Here is a 20000-nt window from a genome sequence, read left to right as displayed (position 1 = left end):
CCCAACTAGTCCAGTCGCCAACCAGGATAAATAAAACTCCAGCAAGCACACTACTCTGGATTGGATACTAGTCAGTAAGAGCCCCCAGTCATATATAACAGGCTGCTTATCAGATAGCCTCAGTGATCACTCCCCAACATTCCTACTCAAAAAATACCTATACCAAGCTAAACCTGTCATCTACCGTCAAATACGTAAAAAACTAAACATTAACCCACTCACATTCATCTCATCCCTCAAAGAATGTAACTGGCATCCCCTAAAGTACTTCAGTCTTGACGACGCAGTTGAATTTTTTAATACTACCTTCCTGAGCATCCTTAATTACCATGACCCATAAGACTTTCCAGAACAAAAGCACAACCCTCCCTATGGCTACAGAAAACCACCAAGTCAGAAATGAAAAACGGGGATAAAGCCTGGGAGCACTGGCGCAAAACGGAAACCCCCTCAACTAGACAGGAATTCCTGGAATTATGCAATAAAGTTAAAAAGCTAATAAAACAGGACAAATTTCAATACTACCAGTCTGCCCTGGACACCTCCCAACACAGCCCCAAACAATTCTGGTCCTCCATAAACTCCATCCTCCACCCCAGGTAAAGTCAGTACCCCCTCCTCCTAACATCCCTCACTCCTCCAAAAATATTGCTACCTCATTCAACACACACTTTACACAAACCATACTATCACTAGCTAAACACAACCCCCCTCCCCTCCAACCTACACCTTCAACTAGTAATCTCCCACTGCCTTCTCTTTTTCTCCTGCACCTACCTCCAACATATAAAAAAAAACTCTTAACTAAACTTAAGCCCACCAAATTAACATCAGACAACCTCCCAAGTGAATACCTACAAATCACAGCTGATGCTCAGGCCTACCCAGTATCCATCTTGATTAACCAATCTCTGTCAGAAAGTTACGTTCCCACACTGTGGAAAGTATCACATATAATTCCCCTCCACAAAGGCGGCCCTTCCACAGAACTAAACCAATTACTGCCCCATAGCTATTCTCTCCACACTCTCCAAAATACTAGAGAGATGCCTACATTCTCAGGTCTCAGACTACCTCCTTACTAACAACCTCCTTTCCAATACTCAGCATGGTTCCAGACCAAACCATAGCACCACCACTGCCTTACTCTCCTTTACTAACACTATCCTTCAGCATAAAAACAATGTCTCTCTCTCCTCTGCTACTTTCCTAGACCTATCCAAAGCATTTGACATGGTCCCACACAAAACTCATCTCTGTCCTCAATAACCTATCCTTCTTTCAATCAGTCACAAACTGGTTTCAGAGTTACCTGTCTGACCGCCAACAATCCGTTGTATGGCAGGATGACATATTTCCCAACTACCTGTCTTCATAGGGGTTCACCCAAGGATCCATCCTTGGACCCCTACTCTTCTCTGTTTTCACCAATAATCTAGCCTCTGCCACCAAACATGGCACACTCGTACAATACGCAGATGACTCAACCATCATCTGCTCAGCCCAGTCCCTACCCAAACTGCAAAAAAGTCACACAGGAAGCCTTTTCCTCTGTTGAAACTTGGTTATCTGATGCCCAATTAATACTCAACCCAAACATAACTAAACTACTCATCTTCCAACCCACCAAACATACTCAAAACAACTCTCACTAACATCACAGCAAAAGACAACAATACTATATGCCCAACTGAACACACCAAATTGCTAGGAGTGGAAACAGAAACTAAAATTTGACATTCACATATCCATGACCATAAAAAAAGTCCACAAAAAACTAGGAGCTTTTTACAGAAATAAGCAACTTCTCACCAAAGCAGCAAAGATTTCAATAGAAAATTCCCACCTTATCTCTACCCTACTTTATGCCTCTCCAATACATACCAACCTAAGGCAATGCGATCTAAACAAGCTAGAGACCTGCTACAACAAAATCGTCAAATTCGCCGCAGGGGCATCCTACCGTAGTCACCTCTGTCTCTCACTTGCTGAACTGGGCTGGCTTGAACTCCCTCACCTCCTTCAATGGTATCAACTATCACTCGCCCACAAACTAGCAAGCCATCCACTAAATGCCCCATCCCTCCAGAATCTACTCCAACCCTATCGTACTACCAGACCACTAAGATCCAGCAAAAAAAAAATCACTTGCAGATCACTAAAGCCAATAACTCTGTTGGTGAAGCACTATTCTCTTGTGCCATAACCAAATAGCCGATTATGGCGCCCAGTTTGCAGTCATCTGCGAACTTGGTCAGCCACAGTCCTTCCGTGCTGGCCTGTACCTCCGAGAAATATATACCGAACAAGAGAGGTCCCAGGACTGAGCCTTGTGGGACGCCACTTGTAACTGGTTTGGAGTCTGACATGGCTCCAGCAATTCTAACCATGTGGGTTTTGTCCTTGAGCCAGTTTGCAACCCATCTAGTGACACAGGGGTTTATATTTAAGCTGGTGAGCTTATCTATAATGCTAGAGTGGGGTATTGTATCCAAGGCTTTTGCGAGGTCCAGGTAGGCTGTGTGGACCACCTTCCCCTCGTCAATAGCCTTGGTGACTGTTTCAAAGAAATCGACCAGGTTTAAGAGGCATGATCTGCCCTTAAAACCGAACTGGGTAGGATCCAGTGTCTGTAGGTCCCCAATATCTTTATTTATGAGGTCCATGATGATCCTTTCCATAGCTTTGCAGACCAAGCTAGTCAGGCTTATGGGGCGATAGTTTCCAGGATCCGTTGAGGCACCACCTTTGTGGAGAGGGACCACTGTTGCTGTACGCCACTCTTTGGGTACATATCCTGTAGTAAGGCTGAGATTGAACAGTAGTTTTATGTTTGGGTTTAGTTCTTCTTGGAGTTCATGTAGGATGCAGCTCGCGACACCGTCTGGTCCCATTGATGCTGTGTTTTTTGCTTTGGAGAGGGCGGCTCTTACCTGAGCATCTGAGATGTCAGGGGGGCAGCACTCTGCTGGGATAGATATTTGCCCTTTTGGTGGGGAAGGGGGGGGGGGGGTTTGCGCTGAACCTGTCAGCTAGGATGTTAGCAATGTCTGTGGGTTCGGTGTATTTTTTGTCATTTTGGACCAATTCTGAGCATATCTGGGAATTCCCACCCAAGTTTCTAACATAACTAAAGAAAGCCTTGGGATTATCCTTAGTGTCCTGTGCAATTTTTCTCTCAAAGCTGGCCTTAGACGATTTTATGAGTGGCCGTAGTTTTTTGCTAATACTGATCAGAGATGCCTTCCCTTTTTGGGATTTTGTTCTATCATGTAGTAGCTTCCTCCTGCTATTGTATAGTTTGTTTATGGCTGGGGTCCACCAGACAGGATGCCTGCCTTTGGAGGATTGGGTCTTGGTTTTGTTTGGGATTGCATGATCCATGCATTCCTGAAGGTGTTCATAGAATGCGTTTATAAAGGATTCTGCGGTCTGGGCCGTATTTTCCACAGGCCCGGGGGCTTTGAAGGATTCCACCTCGGTTTTGAGGAGTGTGAAATTTGCTTTAGAGAAGATTTTCAATGTGGTTTTCTGGGCAGGGGCTGGGGTCGGGATGCGAATATCTAGTGAGATTAGTTTATGGTCTGATCTTACCAGTGAGGGTTACACTTCTGGTCTGGAGCATAGAGTCCCCATGTTGGTGAAGATCAGGTCCAGTATGTTTTCCCCTCTTGTGGGAGTGGTAACAAGCTGTTCCATAGCATTTGAGTTTATAAATTTTAGGAACCTTTGGGCTAGGGTGTTGGAGCTAGAGTAATGCTCCCAGTCTATGTTTGGGTAGTTGAAGTCGCCCAATATAATGGTGTTTGGAGAGACCTTCATATTTTCCAGTGTTCTCAGGAAGGCCGAGTGGGGTTCCTGGGTTTGGGAGGGTGGTCTGTAGCAGGCTATAAACTGGAAGGCAGTTTTACCCACTGTTAGTTGCACATGGATAGTCTCTGATGCTTCGTGCCTTGCCACCAACCTGGAGGTGTGGGTATCTTTGACAAATATTGATACTCTCCCTCCTTTTGTGGTTCAGTCCAAGTTTTGGGGCCGAAAAACATGGTATGAGGTATAACCTGGTAGTGCTGGGGTGCTCTCGAGAGCCTTGAACCAGGTTTCTGTTACTGCACAGATATCGATGTTCTCCATGCTAAGGAGAGTTTCGAGTGCATGCATCTTGAGGTTTAGACTTCTGGCATTGAGTAGCATTACTCTTAGTTTCTTATCCATTGCGATACCTATGGAGGTGGGTTTGTCTTTTGAGCCTTGCCTAAAAAAGGCACTGTGGGGGTGGCAAGAGCCTTTGCCAATATCCGAAAGCCCAGGGGTGACAGGTGCAAGCCGTCCCTAGTGAAGCATTGTGGCTTGTCGAGCATGTCATCCCAGGCTGACAGGCATTGGATCCCCTTTGAATGACACCAATACTTAAGCCAATTGTTGAAATTGATCATCTTGTCTTCATATTGTGGCATCATTCTTGGTGAGGGTAAGATGCTACTCAAGGTCAGGGTCATACCGGCCTGGGCCGCATGCTCAGAGAGCTCCTCTATGTCTCTTTTCATGTAGTCCAGGGAGGTACGTCTCAGGTCATTCACACCAGCATGGACAATGACAAGAGTCATATTTGTACTTACCTTGGAGTGACCCGAGTGCTTGTGTTATGTGGCAGATCCTAGCGCCCGACAGGCAGCTCACCGTGACCTTCTCCTTGTTCAGCCTGGTGAGCGGGACGTCAGTGTGCCTGACGATAGAGTCACCTATTACAAGTGTATCAGGTGTGTTGTTTAGCATTAAGGGCTGTGACTGTTCAGCACACTGGCTTTGTGAGCTATGTGTTGCACATGTTTTGTTTTGGGGTAGCGGTTGCTTGGGTGTCTGCTTTGGAGGTCTCTGTTGCTTAGGCAGATTTTTATTTACAGCCTCCGAGTATGTTTTTGTGTGTTTATGTGTTTGGTTTGCTGTCGTGGTAGGTCTATGTGAGACTGGAATTGTAGTGAGTGTGGTTTCCTTCTCCTCCTGACTGGTTACGCCAGTACTGACTTGAGAGAGCTTAGCCTCCAGTTTGGCTATATGGTTGCATCGCTCACGTGTTGGAATTTGTTGGGAGGAGGAGTGGGTTGTCTGTGTACATGAGGCAGTTGTAACATTGCCTCAAGATTCCCAGATTCACCAGCTGGAACGGAGAGGAGACTGACAACTGACCTTTGGACATGCTAGAATAGTATTGGGAATTCCTTTATAATTGAAAAAAGGGTCAATGGGGAACAAGGTACTCAAGGGGATTTTGTGAGGGTGTAGTGCTTTTAATTTTTTAGTGCTGACGTATATAATTGCTTTAGTGAGCAAGTGCCAGGCTTTAGAGTATGAATAGGGTGTTTATTATGAGAACTAGATCAGTTCTAAGGGAAAAAGTGAAGAGCAGACTTTGTGGAGCCGAGAATGGTTTAAACTCAATTAAGCGGTGTTGCCCGATGCTGCGCTATGCGCAAAATCATGCAAAGCCGCACTAAAGTGGGTTTTATACAGGGGGGGGACTTGAAAGAGCTAGAAATTGGCCCAATACACTACCAGATTCTTGTGCTGGGAACACTCCTCCAGGGAGAGATAGGCTGCTCTAAGCTCCCCACTACCACTGGTGAACAAAGAAGCCTCCCTTTATCCAAGAAAGGAAATGGGCAACACAGGAACTTTCCAAAAGTCCAGAATACAGCAAAGCCTGTATTTGGACTACTCTAGGTCAGGAAAGACAGGAAACAAGGATAATTTTTGTTTTTTGCAACAAACAGTAGGAAAATGCAATAAATATGTAACACAGGCTAGCGCACTTGAGTGTGTAGCCTCAACCGGTAAATGCAACAAACAGGGCAAACTTCAAAAGTGCAGGTGCAAAAACAACTTTAAACAGTTTAAAACAGTTCAAGAAGCAGAAATACTTGCAGTTTAGCTAGATCGGACAGTCGCCCAGGTAGTAGCAGCAAAAAAAAAAACACTTAGGTTAGCAGTCACTCTTCTAGCCTCTCTGCTGCTAGCACCACTCTGCAGGACCACGAGGAGCTTGGCTGAGTAGTAACAAGCGCAAAAAACGCGCCAAAGCAGGTTTTATACAGGGGGACTTGAAAGAGCTAGAAATTGGCCCAAAACGGCCAATAGACTACCAGATTCTTGTGCTGGGAACACTCCTCCAGGGATAGATAGGCTGCTCTAAGCACTGCCACTGGTGAACAAAGAAGCCTCCCTTTATCCAAGAAAGGAAATGGGCAACACAGGAACTTTCCAAAAGTCCAGAATACAGCAAAGCCTGTATTTGGACTACTCTAGGTCAGGAAAGATGAGAAATGAGGATATATATATATATTTTTTTTTTCTTTTTTGCAGCGAACAGCAGGAAAATGCAATAAATATGTAACAGATGCTAGCACACTTGAGTGTGTAGCCTCAACAGGTAAATGCAACAAACAGGACAAACTTTAAATTACAAGCGCAAAAGCGCTCTAAAGCTGACCTTAAAGCAGGGGGTTAGAAAGAGATAGGGAATGGTCCAAAACGGTCAATAAGCTACTACAAGTTACTGGGCTGGAACCACTCAAGGGACAGATAGGCTGCTCAGAGCTCCCCACTCTCACTGGTGAACAAAGAAGCTTCCTCCTATCCAAATAAGGACATGGGAAACACAGGAACTATGACACAACCCAGAGATCAGCAATACCTGAAGACTGGACTATTCTAGTTCAGTAAAGGCAGGAAACAAAAAAAAAAAAAAAAAAAAAAAATCTTTAAGTAGCAGAAATTAGGTACATAAACACAGTAAATGCTTTGATTCGGCTAGCGCACTTGAGTGTGTAGCCTACCAGTTGCCTGTATCACTCTGCAGGACACCACGAGGAGCTGTGCGGAGTTGTAACAATAACAAACTTTTCAAATCACAGATTCGCTAAGAGAAAAAAAAAAAATGGCGTTTTAGGCAGAATTAGTTAAGACAGCAAGAAAAGCAGAAAACTTATACTTGATCACTCCAAAGTCGCTCTTATCTCTCTGCTGCTGTAGACTCTGCAGAACACCTGGAAGGCACTTTCTGAGTGGAATACAAGCGTAAAAACTGTGCAAATGAGGTTTTTATAGCAGGGAAGTGAAAGAGATAGAAATTATCCCAAAACGGCCAATAAACTACTAGCTTCTGGGCTGAAACCACTCCTCCAGGGACAGATAGGCTGCACAAAGCTCCCCTCTCTCACAGGTGAACAGAGAAACTCCCCTCTCTCACAGGTGAACAGAGAAACTTCCTTCTATCCAAGTAAGATAATGGCAACACAGAAACTTGTAACACAGCCCTGGATTCAGCAATAACCTGAAAACTGGACTATACTAGTTCAGAAAGGTGGGAAACAAGTATATCATTTTTTTTCAGAAAATAGAGCAGATACAATCAAAATTAGCCCAAAAAGGCCAATAAACTACCAACTTCTGGGCTGAAACCACTCCTCCAGGGACAGATAGCCTGCTCAAAGCTCCCCTCTCTCACAGGTGAACAGAGAAACTTCCTTCTATCCAAGTAAGGTATGGCAACACAGAAACTTGTAACACAACCCTGGATTCAGCAATAACATGAAAAAGTACAGTTTTGTACCTACCATAAATGTAGATGTTCGAGTGCTAATACAGCTGCAGTAATCACATATGGGTTCTCTGCCGTCAGACGGTCCCTCGGTCGGCCGAATTCCAAAGTCTAGGTCCGGCGTCGGTTGCTGTCCCTTTCTTCCTGACATCAGTGAGGCAGGGGTATACAAGACACAGCAGATGCCATTTTCTTCAGTCTTTCTTGCCCCAGATGTCAGGTGCCCCCAGAAGGAAGGCAATACATAAATTATATATATATATATATATATATATATATATATATATATATATATATATATATATATGCAATGCAATATAATCAAAAAAACAGTAGCATACACCATAGAAGGATAACCCAATCAGGCTGTATGAAGAGGTGTTAGCCACTAGGCCTTTACCAAGAGGGGAAGGAGGGAGGGAAACCTGTACTGCAGCTGTATTAGCACTCGAACATCTACATTTATGGTGGGTACAAAACTGTACTATGTTCATCGTGCATACAGCTGCAGTAATCACATATGGGTAGAATCCCAAAGCTACGCACAGGGTGGTAGGCACTAGGTGGAACTGGGATGAGCCAGAATGCCCTGCAACACAGCAGTGGCAAAGCCTGCTCTAGTTTTGGAATATAAAGGCAGGTGGTAGTGTTTTGTGAAGGTATGCACAGAACTCCAAGTGGCTGCCTCCAAAATATCTTTGATAGGAACTCCTCTGAGGAAGGCTGTAGAGGTAGCTGTGGCCCTGGTGGAGTGGGATCTGATGCCTGTAGGGACAGATTTTCCATGATAGGAGTAACAAAACCGTATGCAGTGACCTATCCATTTTGAAATTGTCTGTTTGGTAACTGGCTTCCCTTCAGCTCCTACAGCATAGGACACAAAGAGTTGTTCTGATTTCCTGAAAGGCTTTGTTCTGTCCAAATAATAACGTAGCTGTCTATGGATGTCTAAGGAGTGTAGCAGCCTTTCCCCTTTGTTTTGTGGATTGGGGTAAAAGGTAGGTAAGTGTATTGCTTGATTTAAAGCTATCCTGGATACCACTTTAGGCATAAATGACGGGTTGGTTCGAAGGGAAACCCTATCCTGATGGAAGATGAGAAAGGGCTGCACAGCCATGAGGGCTTGTAGTTCCAAAACTCTATGAGCTGAGGTAATGGCCAGAAGGAAGGCTGTTTTCCAGGACAAGTATTGCAAATCTGTTGAGGCAGCTGGTTCAAAAGGAGGCAATGTTAATTTTTCTAGAATATAATTAAGATCCCAGGCTGGTATTGGTTGAATCCTTGGTGGTCTTGTATTCTTTGCCCCTCTGAGGGACTGTCTTAAGAGTGGGTGAGAGAATAAGGGTGGATCCGTGTTGAATTCTGCAGAAATGGCTGAGGCATGGATTTTTATGGAGGAAAATGAAAGTTCACTGTTCAACAGCTCAGCTACATACTGTAATACCTGAGGCAAATTCAGTTTTCTAGGGTCCTGGCCTTTTTTCTCATTCCAAGAGCAAAACTGTTTCCATTTTGCGGAGTAAGCCTTTCTAGTAGATGGTCTTCTGGCCTCCAAAATGACATCCTGCACCTCTTTGGGGAGTAGGGTCTGTTGTGGTGTTAAGGAATTTTCTATGCAGCGAGATTGAGCTGACTGTGAAGAGTTTTGTAGCTGTGCTGAGTCAGCAGAAGAGGCATTAGAGGTAGGGATCAGGGAGGAGTATGAGTTAGGCTCCTCAGGAGTGGGTACCAATGTTGTCTTGGCCAGTCTGGAGCAATCAGTATCATCTTTGGTCTGTCTGCTCTTGCTTTCAAGAGCACCTTGGGCAGAAGAGGCAGAGGTGGGAAAGCGTAAACTGTCCATGCTGTCCAACTGAATGAAAGGGCGTCCACTATCCAGGCCTTTGGATGAAAGGTCCTTGAACAAAACTTTTCCAATTGATGATTCCTGTGGGAGGCAAAGAGATCTATGTCTGGCCTCCCCCACGCTTGGGTTATCTTTGTAAACACTTGAGGATGCAACTTCCTTTCGTGTGGATCTGTCATATTTCTGCTTAGGTTGTCTGCCAGTGTGTTTTCCAAACCTGGCAAGTACTGTGCTTGAAGTTCGATTTGCCATTCCAGAGCCAAGTTCCAAAGTGTCATGGATAGTCTGCACAGGGGGTATGAATGTGTTCCTCCTTGTTTGTTTATGTACCACATTACTGTGGTGTTGTCTGTTCTTATCAATAATTGACCTGGATGCAGCAAGTCCTTGAAAGCTGTAATTGCATTCATCGCTGCTAGCATTTCTTTTTGATTGATGTGAAGGTGCTTTTCCTTTTGGGACCATTTGCCCTGAATGCACCTGTCTGTCATGTGTGCCCCCCAGGCGTAATCTGAGGCGTCTGTTGTGATGACTTGATTTGCTTGAGGCTTGCAGAATGGGAGGCCTGTGTTTGTTTGACAAGCCCACCATAGAAATTCCTTTTGTAAACATGGAATTATTGGTATTATTGTTTCCAAACTGTGGCTGTGCTGAGACCAAAGATTTTTTAGGTACCATTGAAGCTTCCTCATATGCAACTTTGCACAAGGGATTAAAAGAATGCAAGATGCTATGAAGCCCAGAGCCTGCAGGATTTTCCTTGCAGTAAGCCTGGTACAATTTGCTAGTGTTTTGAAGTACTGAGTTAGTTGCCCCTGTTTTTCTGGCGTAAGATAGGCCATCTGGGTGTTTGTGTCCAAGTTGGCACCCAGGAAAGTTATTTTCTGAGATGGTGTTAGCCTGGATTTCTCTTTGTTGATTGTGTATCCCAGAGAACGCAGTAACCGTGTTACATAAGCCAGATGATCCAGAAGTATGTGCTTGCTGTCCGCTTGGATCAGGCAGTCGTCCAAATAAGGGTAAATTTGTATCCCTTGAAGTCTGCAGTAGGCAATTACTGATGCCAGGCATTTCGTGAATACTCTGGGCGCAGTAGATAAGCCAAAGGGCAATGCAGAGAACTGATAGTGCATTGAACCTGCAAGAAATCTGAGGTATCTTCTGCAGCTTTGTCTGATTGGGACATGCAGGTATGCCTCCTTGAGGTCCAATGTTACCAGCCAAAACTCCTTGCCCAGCATGGGAAGCTACTGCTGTAATGTGAGCATCTTGAATTTTGGTACGAGTAAGAATGTGTTTAGGATGGATAAGTCCAAAATGTGTCTCCAGTCGGATCCTTTCCTTGGTACCAGAAATAGCCTGGAATAAAAACCTTGACCTTGCTCGTGAGTAGGTACCTCTTGAATAGCGTTCATGTCTATGAGCTTTGAAATTTGTAGTTGTGCCTCTGCCCTTTGATTGTGTGGCAGGTTTGGAATGCCTCTCATTTTTGGAAGCGTGTGAAAATGAAATCTGTAGCCTCTGTTTATTACGTCCAGGATCCATTTGTCTGTTGTGACAATATGCCAATTTCTTGTAAATAATGCCAGCTTTCCTCCCAAGGGTGCTGCCAGCTCAGACTTGCTTGGCATGGAAAGGAGGAAGTCATTGGGTTTGTTTCCTGTATTGTTGTGCACCGCCTTTGCCACCTCTTGGTGCTGGAGTTTGCCATTGCCTGCCTCTATATGATCCTTGTGATTGTCCTCTGCCCCTTGTGCGCCTGTATCTACCTCTTTGGGGCTTGTCTGTGGCCGGAAAGGACCAGTTTTTAGAAGGCCAATTTCTGCTAAAACGTGGTGGTTGAACCTGTAGAAAAGCTTTGACAGTTTGCATAGATTTGGCTTTTTCTTCCATTTTCCGTAGTATCTCCTCAGCATTAGTACCAAATAACACATCCTTTTGTAAAGGAGCATCTAATAGTTTAGCCTTCACATGATCAGGCAAGATTTGTTCCCTAAGCCAGGCATGTCTATGAATGACTGATCCTGTAACAGCAGCTCTACTTGAAGCCTCTAGGGCATCATAGCCACATTGTAAGGTGTGTTTGCCCACTTGTTCTGCACTATGCATCATATCCTGCAACTCCTTCAAGTCTGGTTGTTCAGGTTGAGACATTTTATTTCTCAATTGTGATAACAGAAACTGCTGATATTTAAGCATATGAAACTGACAATTTAAGGCCCTCATGGCTAGAGTGGCCGAGGTATATACCTTTTTTTCCCACCTTTCTAAGGATCTTGACTCTCTTTCGGAAGGTAGTGGGTTCTTAGCAGTAGAGGCCTTCATTCCCTTGGGGCCTTGAGAAATAGTTTCAGGGTCAGCATTATGGCTTTTGTAAAGGAATTGGTGAGTGTTAGGAATTCTGTAGTACCTATCAGGTTTGACTGGGGCAGGAGGCAGGGAATCCGGACTAAGGCAAGCCTCCAAATAAACATCATCAAGTATGTCCAAGACAGGAGGTATCGCCAGAGGTCTGTGTTGAGGTAACAAAAGAAATTCCCTAAGTCTTTTCTTAGAATCAGAAAAGTCTTGGCCTTCCCAATGAAAGTGTTCCCTCAAGGTGTGCAAGGTTTCCCCAAAAGAAAAATCCTCAGGAGGAGATACAGAAGGAATGGACTGCTCTGCATACGAATCTTCATAAGGGGAGTAAGAGTGTTCCTCTACATCAGAATGTTCTGAAAAAATGGATCCCTGATCAGAAGAGGGAGAATCTTCCTCCACTCTGGGTCTCTTGTCTGGAGGGGGTTGTGAACCCCTGATAAGAGTAATTAAATCCTCAGCCATTTTTAAGCATCTGTTTTTTAGGCATGGGGCCTGGATATGGGACCTGTGCAACAGGCCTCTTGGGATGCCTGGATGATTTGGACTTAGTAAAGGCCTTAATGGAAAAGGAAGATGAGGGTCTAAAGACACCATGGGTAGAAGTGGACCGGTCCACATTAGGAGATTCAACGCTCACAGTGGCTTCGGTGGTTGTAGTCTGGGTCTGGGCCGAGGTACCTGCGGTCTCGGTTACAGAAGACACCGCCAAAGAAGTGTCCTCGGTAGTCGGGGACTGCATAGGCGTCTCGCTGAGAACCGGACCACGTGTAGCCGGTTTTGGCGTGGTGTCGGTCCTTGTCCTTGCGTTTTTTGGACAAAACGGTAGTCGGAGTCTCCGACGACATTTTATAATCAAAGGCTGTACCAAAAAAGTGTTGGGCGAACTCCGCCCGACGCTTAATAGTGCGTTTATTGAAAGTAGCGCAAAAGCAACAGCCCGAGACGTCGCGGTCTGGCCCTAAACAAGGTATGCAGAGGGAATGGAAATCCTTATGCGGTATTTGCTTCCCACAAGAAATACAATTGTTAACTTTTTCTGACATCGGTCTGAGGCAAGAAAAGTTTCCCCAACGGGGTACTTAGCTTTAATGAAGACTTCGGTTTCCAATTTTTCGTAAATTCAGGAGCTGGCCGACCGGCACTTGCGAACTGCTTCTGCTTCGGGCACCGCGCGGCAAAAAAGACTGGAGAAAATGGCGTCGGCTGTGTCTTATATACCCCTGCCTCACTGACGTCAGGAAGAAAGGGACAGCTACCGACGCCGGACCTAGACTTTGGAATTCGGCCGACCGAGGGACCGCCTGATGGCAGAGAACCCATATGTGATTACTGCAGCTGTATGCACGATGAACATCTGGACTATACTAGTTTAGAAAGGCGAGAAAGAAGGATATATATATATATATATATATATATATATATATATATATATATATTTTTTTTTCCAGAAAATAGAGCAGATACAATCAAAACAACACTTTACCCAATTGACCAGTTAAAAAGCTTAAAATTGAACTCTGTTCCAGCAGTCTTCAATCAGACAAGTTCTAACTGCAAAGTCCTGCCACTAGGGTACAGAGAAACCTTCTCCAAAAAAGACGGCCTGGGTCAGTGCACAATTCATACAAACAAAGCTAGATCCAGCCGGCCTGAATCTAGTCTATGCTACAGCAAACAAGGCATACTGATTTCGGAAAGAAACAGTTCAAGTAAGCATGCACAATAAGCCTTTAACCAGAAATTTCCAGCTCAGAAGGGCAGAATCTAGCCTCTCCTCCCCCCAAGAGTGCAGACCACAAACCTTTTTAATGTAAAATAACTGGCCTGAAGCCCAAGTCCTTAACCTAGAACTAATACACTTTTAGAATAACAGACACTGAGCCTTCAATCAGCAGTTCCCAACTTAGAAGGATGTACGCTACCTGTCCTGCCACAACAGTGCAGACCACAAACCTTCCTAATGTAAAACAACTGGTTTGAAGCCCAAGTGCTTAAACCAAGGGCCTTAGAATAACAGTTGCAATTTAATCAAGATACTAACAAGCAGTAAGAAAGGCAGCAGAATAAATTTGAGTACTTTTAAAAGAGGCAAAAGCAAAATAAGGTAAGAAAGTAGGAAGAAACACAAATACAGTAAGGCAGTTAAAGTGCAAAAAAATGTTTTGTTTTTTTTTTTGAGATGGAGGAAACAGAGCAGATTAAGATGCTGTAGGGGAATGCCCTTCCCAAGTGCTCTCTCTGTACACTGCAGAGGAGATGGGACTGGTAAGAGTATCCAAAATCAAAATATGATCTCACTGTACTTCAGCTGAGTGAGCGAATGAGATGGGTCCAAGAGGAGTGTGCAAAAAGAGATTTACAGCAGGGGCGGGCAATTCCAAAGCCACCAAGATTAACTACTGCAGAGATTCAGAGACACACACAATATTTATTGAATCTAAGACACACAATATTTACTCACTCAAATCTTAAATAAGGGCAGGAAAATATACTTAAATCAGCTTATGTCCAGTTGATATATGCAGACAAGTCTCAGTAGCCAGCAACTCGATTTAAAATGATTACTAGAAATGTAACCAACACAGATTTTAATGTTATCAGAAACCCCCAAGCTAATTAACACTAACAAAGGAATTTCAAAGCAGTCTAACAACTTTCAGTGAGCTCAGATGGCTAACTGCAGAGATTCAGAGACACACACAATATTTACTGAATCCAAGACGCACAATATTTACTCACTCAAATCTTAAATAAGTGCAGAAAATTATGCATCCCTAAAGGATAAATCTTCTGGAGGAAGAGCACAGGAAAGGGTATCGAGTCAGGATAGGATTGGGGGGAGGGGGGTGTTCAAAATAATAACCTCTTCATTCGCATATCCTGAATAATCAGATTACTCTTAAAAGGACACATACCTTGGTCTTTTGCTAGGAGAGGCTACTGGAGCAGTCTGTAGTGCCTGGCCGATCTTCTTAGGTTTCAGGCAATAAACTCTTGGGGAGATTTTAAGGAGATCTTGACTTTCAAGAGGAGTAGTAATAGCACACAACTGGAGAACAGGAGGAGGATGGCTGACTGGTCTTTTCAGTTTAGGCATTTGTTTAGCAAGACAGGACTCTTGTCTGTGGTTGGGCAGCTGGGGCTTCAGTCCAAGTTAAAGCATGTGTTCCTGCAGAACAGCTTTTGTAGATGAAACATCTTCATCAGTAACAGATGTTTGAAGCAGAGGCCTGCTGAGCAACCTCCGACCCAACCAACAAAGAGTCGAGTGGTCTTCAGAGTGTTTATGCCAGAAGATTCAGGCCTGGTAGATTTCTGATCTGGGAGCTGCAAAAGCACTTCAGAGATGTCAGTCAAGTTAGGTGCAGATGTGGAAGGATAGCCATTGTCTGCAGGGTCTTTTTTTATGTTTTTGTTTCTTTGGTAAAGTAGCAGTAGAAGCCAAGGAAGGTGGGGGAGCAACAGGAGCTGGGTACGAGAACTCCCATGTGTTTCTCGAGGACTTTGGTCATATACTTAAGGGTCTTAGCTGTAAATCTAGCACAACCCTGAAAACTGGAAACATCGTGCCGAGGTCCCAGACAAAACAGATAATAAGAATGAAAGTCTTTACGTAGGATTTGTTTCCCACACTTCAAGCAGTTAACTTTTTTGAACACTGAATTAGAAGAATCAATCTCTCAATGGGGCATTTACTTAAAATTAGTTTGAAAGTCTGGAGAAAGGACCAATCAACAGAATGCAAACGTCTGGTACAGTTAGAAATGCACTGGGCTGCAGAGCTAAAAAGAACAAACAACTGAAGATAATGCCAACGGATATCCTTCTTACACCCTGACATCTAAACATCAGCCAAACATCCGTCGGCTAAGGATGACGAATAGACTTTGAAAAAATCAGACCGGTCACTGTCTTCTGCATGGCAGGAAAACCTGAACATCAATACTGCAACACTGGGGACAAATGTTCTTTGTAGTCGGTGTCAAAGGCTGCAACATTGGGGGGGGGGGGGGTAACGCTACTGGACCTTAGATGTTAACCCTTGAAAAAAAGTTGGTTAAGTCTCTCACAAAGCTTCCTATATAATAATGGCTGGTATATCCTGAGATCCCCAACAAGCAAAAGCAGCAAAATTCGGTCAATGTCTGTCGGTCTGTCAAGGACACCTAGAAACTGTCTGGCCTACATGGCCTAAAAATCTTGCTCAATTTGCTAGAGGCCTGGCTGACGAAAAGAGAGAATCCTGCTGTCTGAACAGACACAAGATGTAGGATTAGGGACAAACACAGCTATGCATCACTTAAGCCACTATGGCCTCTCATTGTCTGTCCCTGCCCCAGACTCTTTCAATAGTAATTTCCGGCCTCACTCAGTTATTCTTACCTTTTTCACCATTTTAAAGGACATCAAAAGAGCTGAACATTGAACAGGGTATTCTCCCTTTAGCCATACATCATAAGATGTCCTTCCTAAGCTAAGGAAGTAGTCTTGCCTCACATTAGGGGACTCCTACAATTAGCCAAAATCAGATAGGAGAAATACATGTCAGCATTTGAAAGCGCTGAAATTCTCTCACCAGAAATAATCGGTACTAAGAAAAAAATGTTCTATTCAAGGCACTTTAAAATGGTGTTTGCTGGTTCATAAGGAGGCAACATAATTTTTTAATGAAAAAAATATGTGGTTTATCGAACAGATACTGGTCAACTTGAAATCTTAAGTGAAGGATACCCTTTACAAAACCTAAGCTGAAACAAGTGCAAGTGATGGGAAAGATGGTACGAACTGAAATAAAAAGTGTGCTTAAAAAGAATACATAACACTGAACTTCAAACAAGTTAACAAAAACTAGAACAGTATTACTAAAAATGGACAAGCAAGCAGAGCCAAACCTTAGCCCTTTGATATTGAAGGGTCATATTAATTCATAATGCAAAACATTTAGTCAGTCTCAGCATTACACATGACAGTAAAAACATCAGAAAAAATGGAAGCACTACCAGAAATCAGAATCCTATCCTCCAAGCTGAAAGACTAAGTGAATTTTTAGAACATTTTTTCATCCTTACTTTACATAAAAAAAGTTGATTATTTTTGGACATTTCAATAATGCACTCAATGTTACAGAACCCAAAAGAGAACACAGAAAAGGTTAAAAGGAATCCTACCTTTAACTTGGATCAAATTTTGCAAAATTAAAAAACGAAATCTTTATAATTACTGCTCTGATATTTCTTTCCACTGAAAAGTTGTTTAAAAGCAGTTCACCCATTAAAATTAAAGAGAATTTCAGTTGGTGTCTTATGAGCTTAAAAAAAAAAAGAGTTGATAAAAAACTTGCAAGTGCTGCATAAGAGAGCACCTGTCATAATTATTAGCTGTTATTTACAGCCAGTTTAACATCTCTGTTGTTGTGTCTTTCGGCTTCCAGTTAGTTTAACAGCTCTGTAATGAGAAGAATATTCCAATAACAAGCTGAGATAAAAATATTAACTAAATGCACAACCCTCAAAGATTCTCCCAGAAAATGAACAAGTTCATGTTCTGCCAAGCAGCTTACCAAAAATGACAAAGTAAGTTGATTAATATTTACTCTATTACTCGAGCAGGTAACATTTAAGACTGCAGAAGTGATTATGACATCAGGATACTATAAAAAAGGAACACATCTGAAATAATTTGTTCTTTTCCTTACACTTTCAGGCCAGGAGAATCTTCAGTGTAGAACCTCCACATCCCTCCTGTGCCCCCTGAAGGAGCACGACCAGCACTTCTACTTCCACTGCTTGCAGTTTTCCTAAAAGGGAGAGAGTATTAGAGTAAATCCTCCTCTACAGGGAAGAGACAGCAATTTACTAATGGACATTGCATATTTACACTACATAGTCTCCTTTGCCACCATTTCTGCACTTTATATAACCTTTTTTGGTATTCTTTCATCAATTTAGAAATTTACTGTTTCTGTATTGCAATTTGAGGTGACTCATTCACTTTCAATTCGGCTTCTTATCTGAGAATACCAACAAATCTCCTTCCTCTAAAAATTCTAGCCTCTTACTTTTTTTTCAGAACTCGCTCTTAAATCCTTGCATAACAGATCAGGATAACTTGGTGCTCAACTTTTCCAGACTGCTAATTCTGTCCACAACTAAATAATGAAATGCTTTAACATATCTCACCATTTCTTGGCCAAGAAAAAAATAATTAAAAGGCAGGGGGACAGAGTAAAGGAGCCTTCCTGCAACTAAGAGTTTTCTCTGCATACCTAGAATTAAAGTACCCACAACTTTTACATCAGATGTCACACAGCACTGACTGCAGAAAAACTGTCCTCGTTGCAAAATGAATATTTCCATGACAGCTGTAGTGCCAAAGGAAGACCAAACTAGAGGAAGGCATAAATAAAAACAATGGTGATCCTAAACATGAAACCACAGATATCAACGATGCATTTTTCAGTCCTAGCTCCAGCACTTGTAGGTTGCTAACTAACCTCAGAGGAACTCTCTTAAGCTATAGGACCCAATGACAAGCCCACCGTAAAGAGGAGTTATCCCGATCTGTCCAAAAAAACAAAAGGGATAGGGACAAAACCTATCTCCATTTGCCATCTGCCGAAAAACCTTTGTCATAGTCTAGTAATCTACAGCAACATATACGCAGTGTGAATGAAGGACCACCTGACTTCCCAGACAAAAGGTGTAGTGTGTGCAAACCTGCCTCGAAAGCCTAGATAGTTTAAAATTAACCATCAACTAGGACACACCAAACTCACTTAAATAACTTTCAGCCACTGTCTCTCAGTTGTGGCCAAAGAACCCTCTGAAGAACTGGGTTTCACCAATCCTTCCTCACTTTGTGAAGTTTCCTCTAGGCCTTGCTAGCCTCCGGAGGTAAAAGCCTTAATAACTGGGCTTTCGTTAACCACCCCCCCCATCAAATCAAAGTTTACTTGCCACAGGTCGGTCTGCTCTTAAATGTTTAGGACCAAACCAGCTCAGTAGTGGAGAGGTACAGAACATTCAATAGTATCCAAACACTCAGAATTTGATTATCAGCATGGATACTGGAGGAGTCAAGTGTAGAGAGGGAAAGATGAGATTTTTTTTTTCCCCAAAAACTCATCCAGGGGAGAGATTTGGTGACACCCCAGATGCTTCCTCTTCCTAACAAGAGGAAGCAGAATCCAGTCCCAATAGCAAGATCATGGATGCCAAAAAGGAGTGGGCATGATTTCCCAAGCCAGGATTCTGTTAGGACTCTAACAACATGTGTTGGTGCACATTCATAATCTCCACTGATGTGGGAGCAGACATCACCAAAGCAGTCATTAGAGACTGAAGTCCCCTCATGGCTTACCCATTGACAGCCATGCAACAAACCATTCTTGCCAGACTGAGGAACCACTGGGCACCCGTGGCTCTCATCCTGGATGGGAACAAATGGGCATCCCAACTCTTGCCCCCAGCTGGGAATGAATGGGCAGCTTTACAAAAGAAGGCTGTGGACTGAAAACAGTCAGGCAAAATAAATAAACAAATAAAATAGCAGCCCTGCAGCAGAATTTGCCACATTTTTTTGTAACAAAAGATAATGCAAAAAAATGCAAAAGTCACTTGGAGAAGCACTGTTTAGCAATTATTTTTGCTTGCATTTTCCTTAAATGAAGCAGAGTTGATAGTTTCTCATCACGGTCTACCCTATTCACCCAATAAATCGCAGGCTGAACACTGTACATTCCCAAATTTGCAGAGGTCAGTGAGTTGCATTAATTCATTCATTTTCATGATGTAGTGCTTATGTGAAACACCTTCACAGAAACACTAGCAACTAATACTGCAGACTGCTGGCTTCAAAAGCACACGCAACTGTAGCCTTTACAGTATGAGCAACTGATTTGTTGCTACAGTAGGCAGACACAAAAGTAGTTGATTGACTGCTTTGAACTAACGGATATCAATACAATGGTATCTGAATATAGAAAAGTGTCTATAACAATTCACAGTGAGGCAAAGAAAACTTGACAGTGGATTGTTATTCAGAAAAACAATAAATGTGCATAAGATTGCGATAATCTGTACACCTAAAATCAAGTCATCTTTCCACAATATACAACTTAAAATTAGTTATTTACTGGGAAGTCACTGTTCTCTCTAATGATTCATGACATATCTAGTAAATTAAAGACACTTTTTT

General features: G+C 43.1%; 1 protein-coding gene across 1 annotated transcript in view; it reads right to left on the bottom strand.

Annotated features, from left to right (window-relative positions):
- The window catches only part of SEC61B (SEC61 translocon subunit beta), a 112038-nt gene that overhangs the window by 9858 nt on the left and 82180 nt on the right, over positions 1-20000 (bottom strand). Inside the window, exon 3 of the mRNA XM_044064934.1 lies at positions 17500-17601. Coding sequence (XP_043920869.1) covers positions 17500-17601 — 102 coding nt within the window. The remainder of the gene's footprint in view (positions 1-17499; positions 17602-20000) is intronic.

This window comes from Protopterus annectens, chromosome 3.part0, assembly GCF_019279795.1.
Source record: "Protopterus annectens isolate FY-2018-M chromosome 3.part0, PAN1.0, whole genome shotgun sequence".
Taxonomy (NCBI): domain Eukaryota; kingdom Metazoa; phylum Chordata; order Ceratodontiformes; family Protopteridae; genus Protopterus; species Protopterus annectens.
The sequence above is the reverse complement of the archived record's forward strand: the minus strand, read 5'-3'. Positions and strand labels throughout refer to the sequence as shown.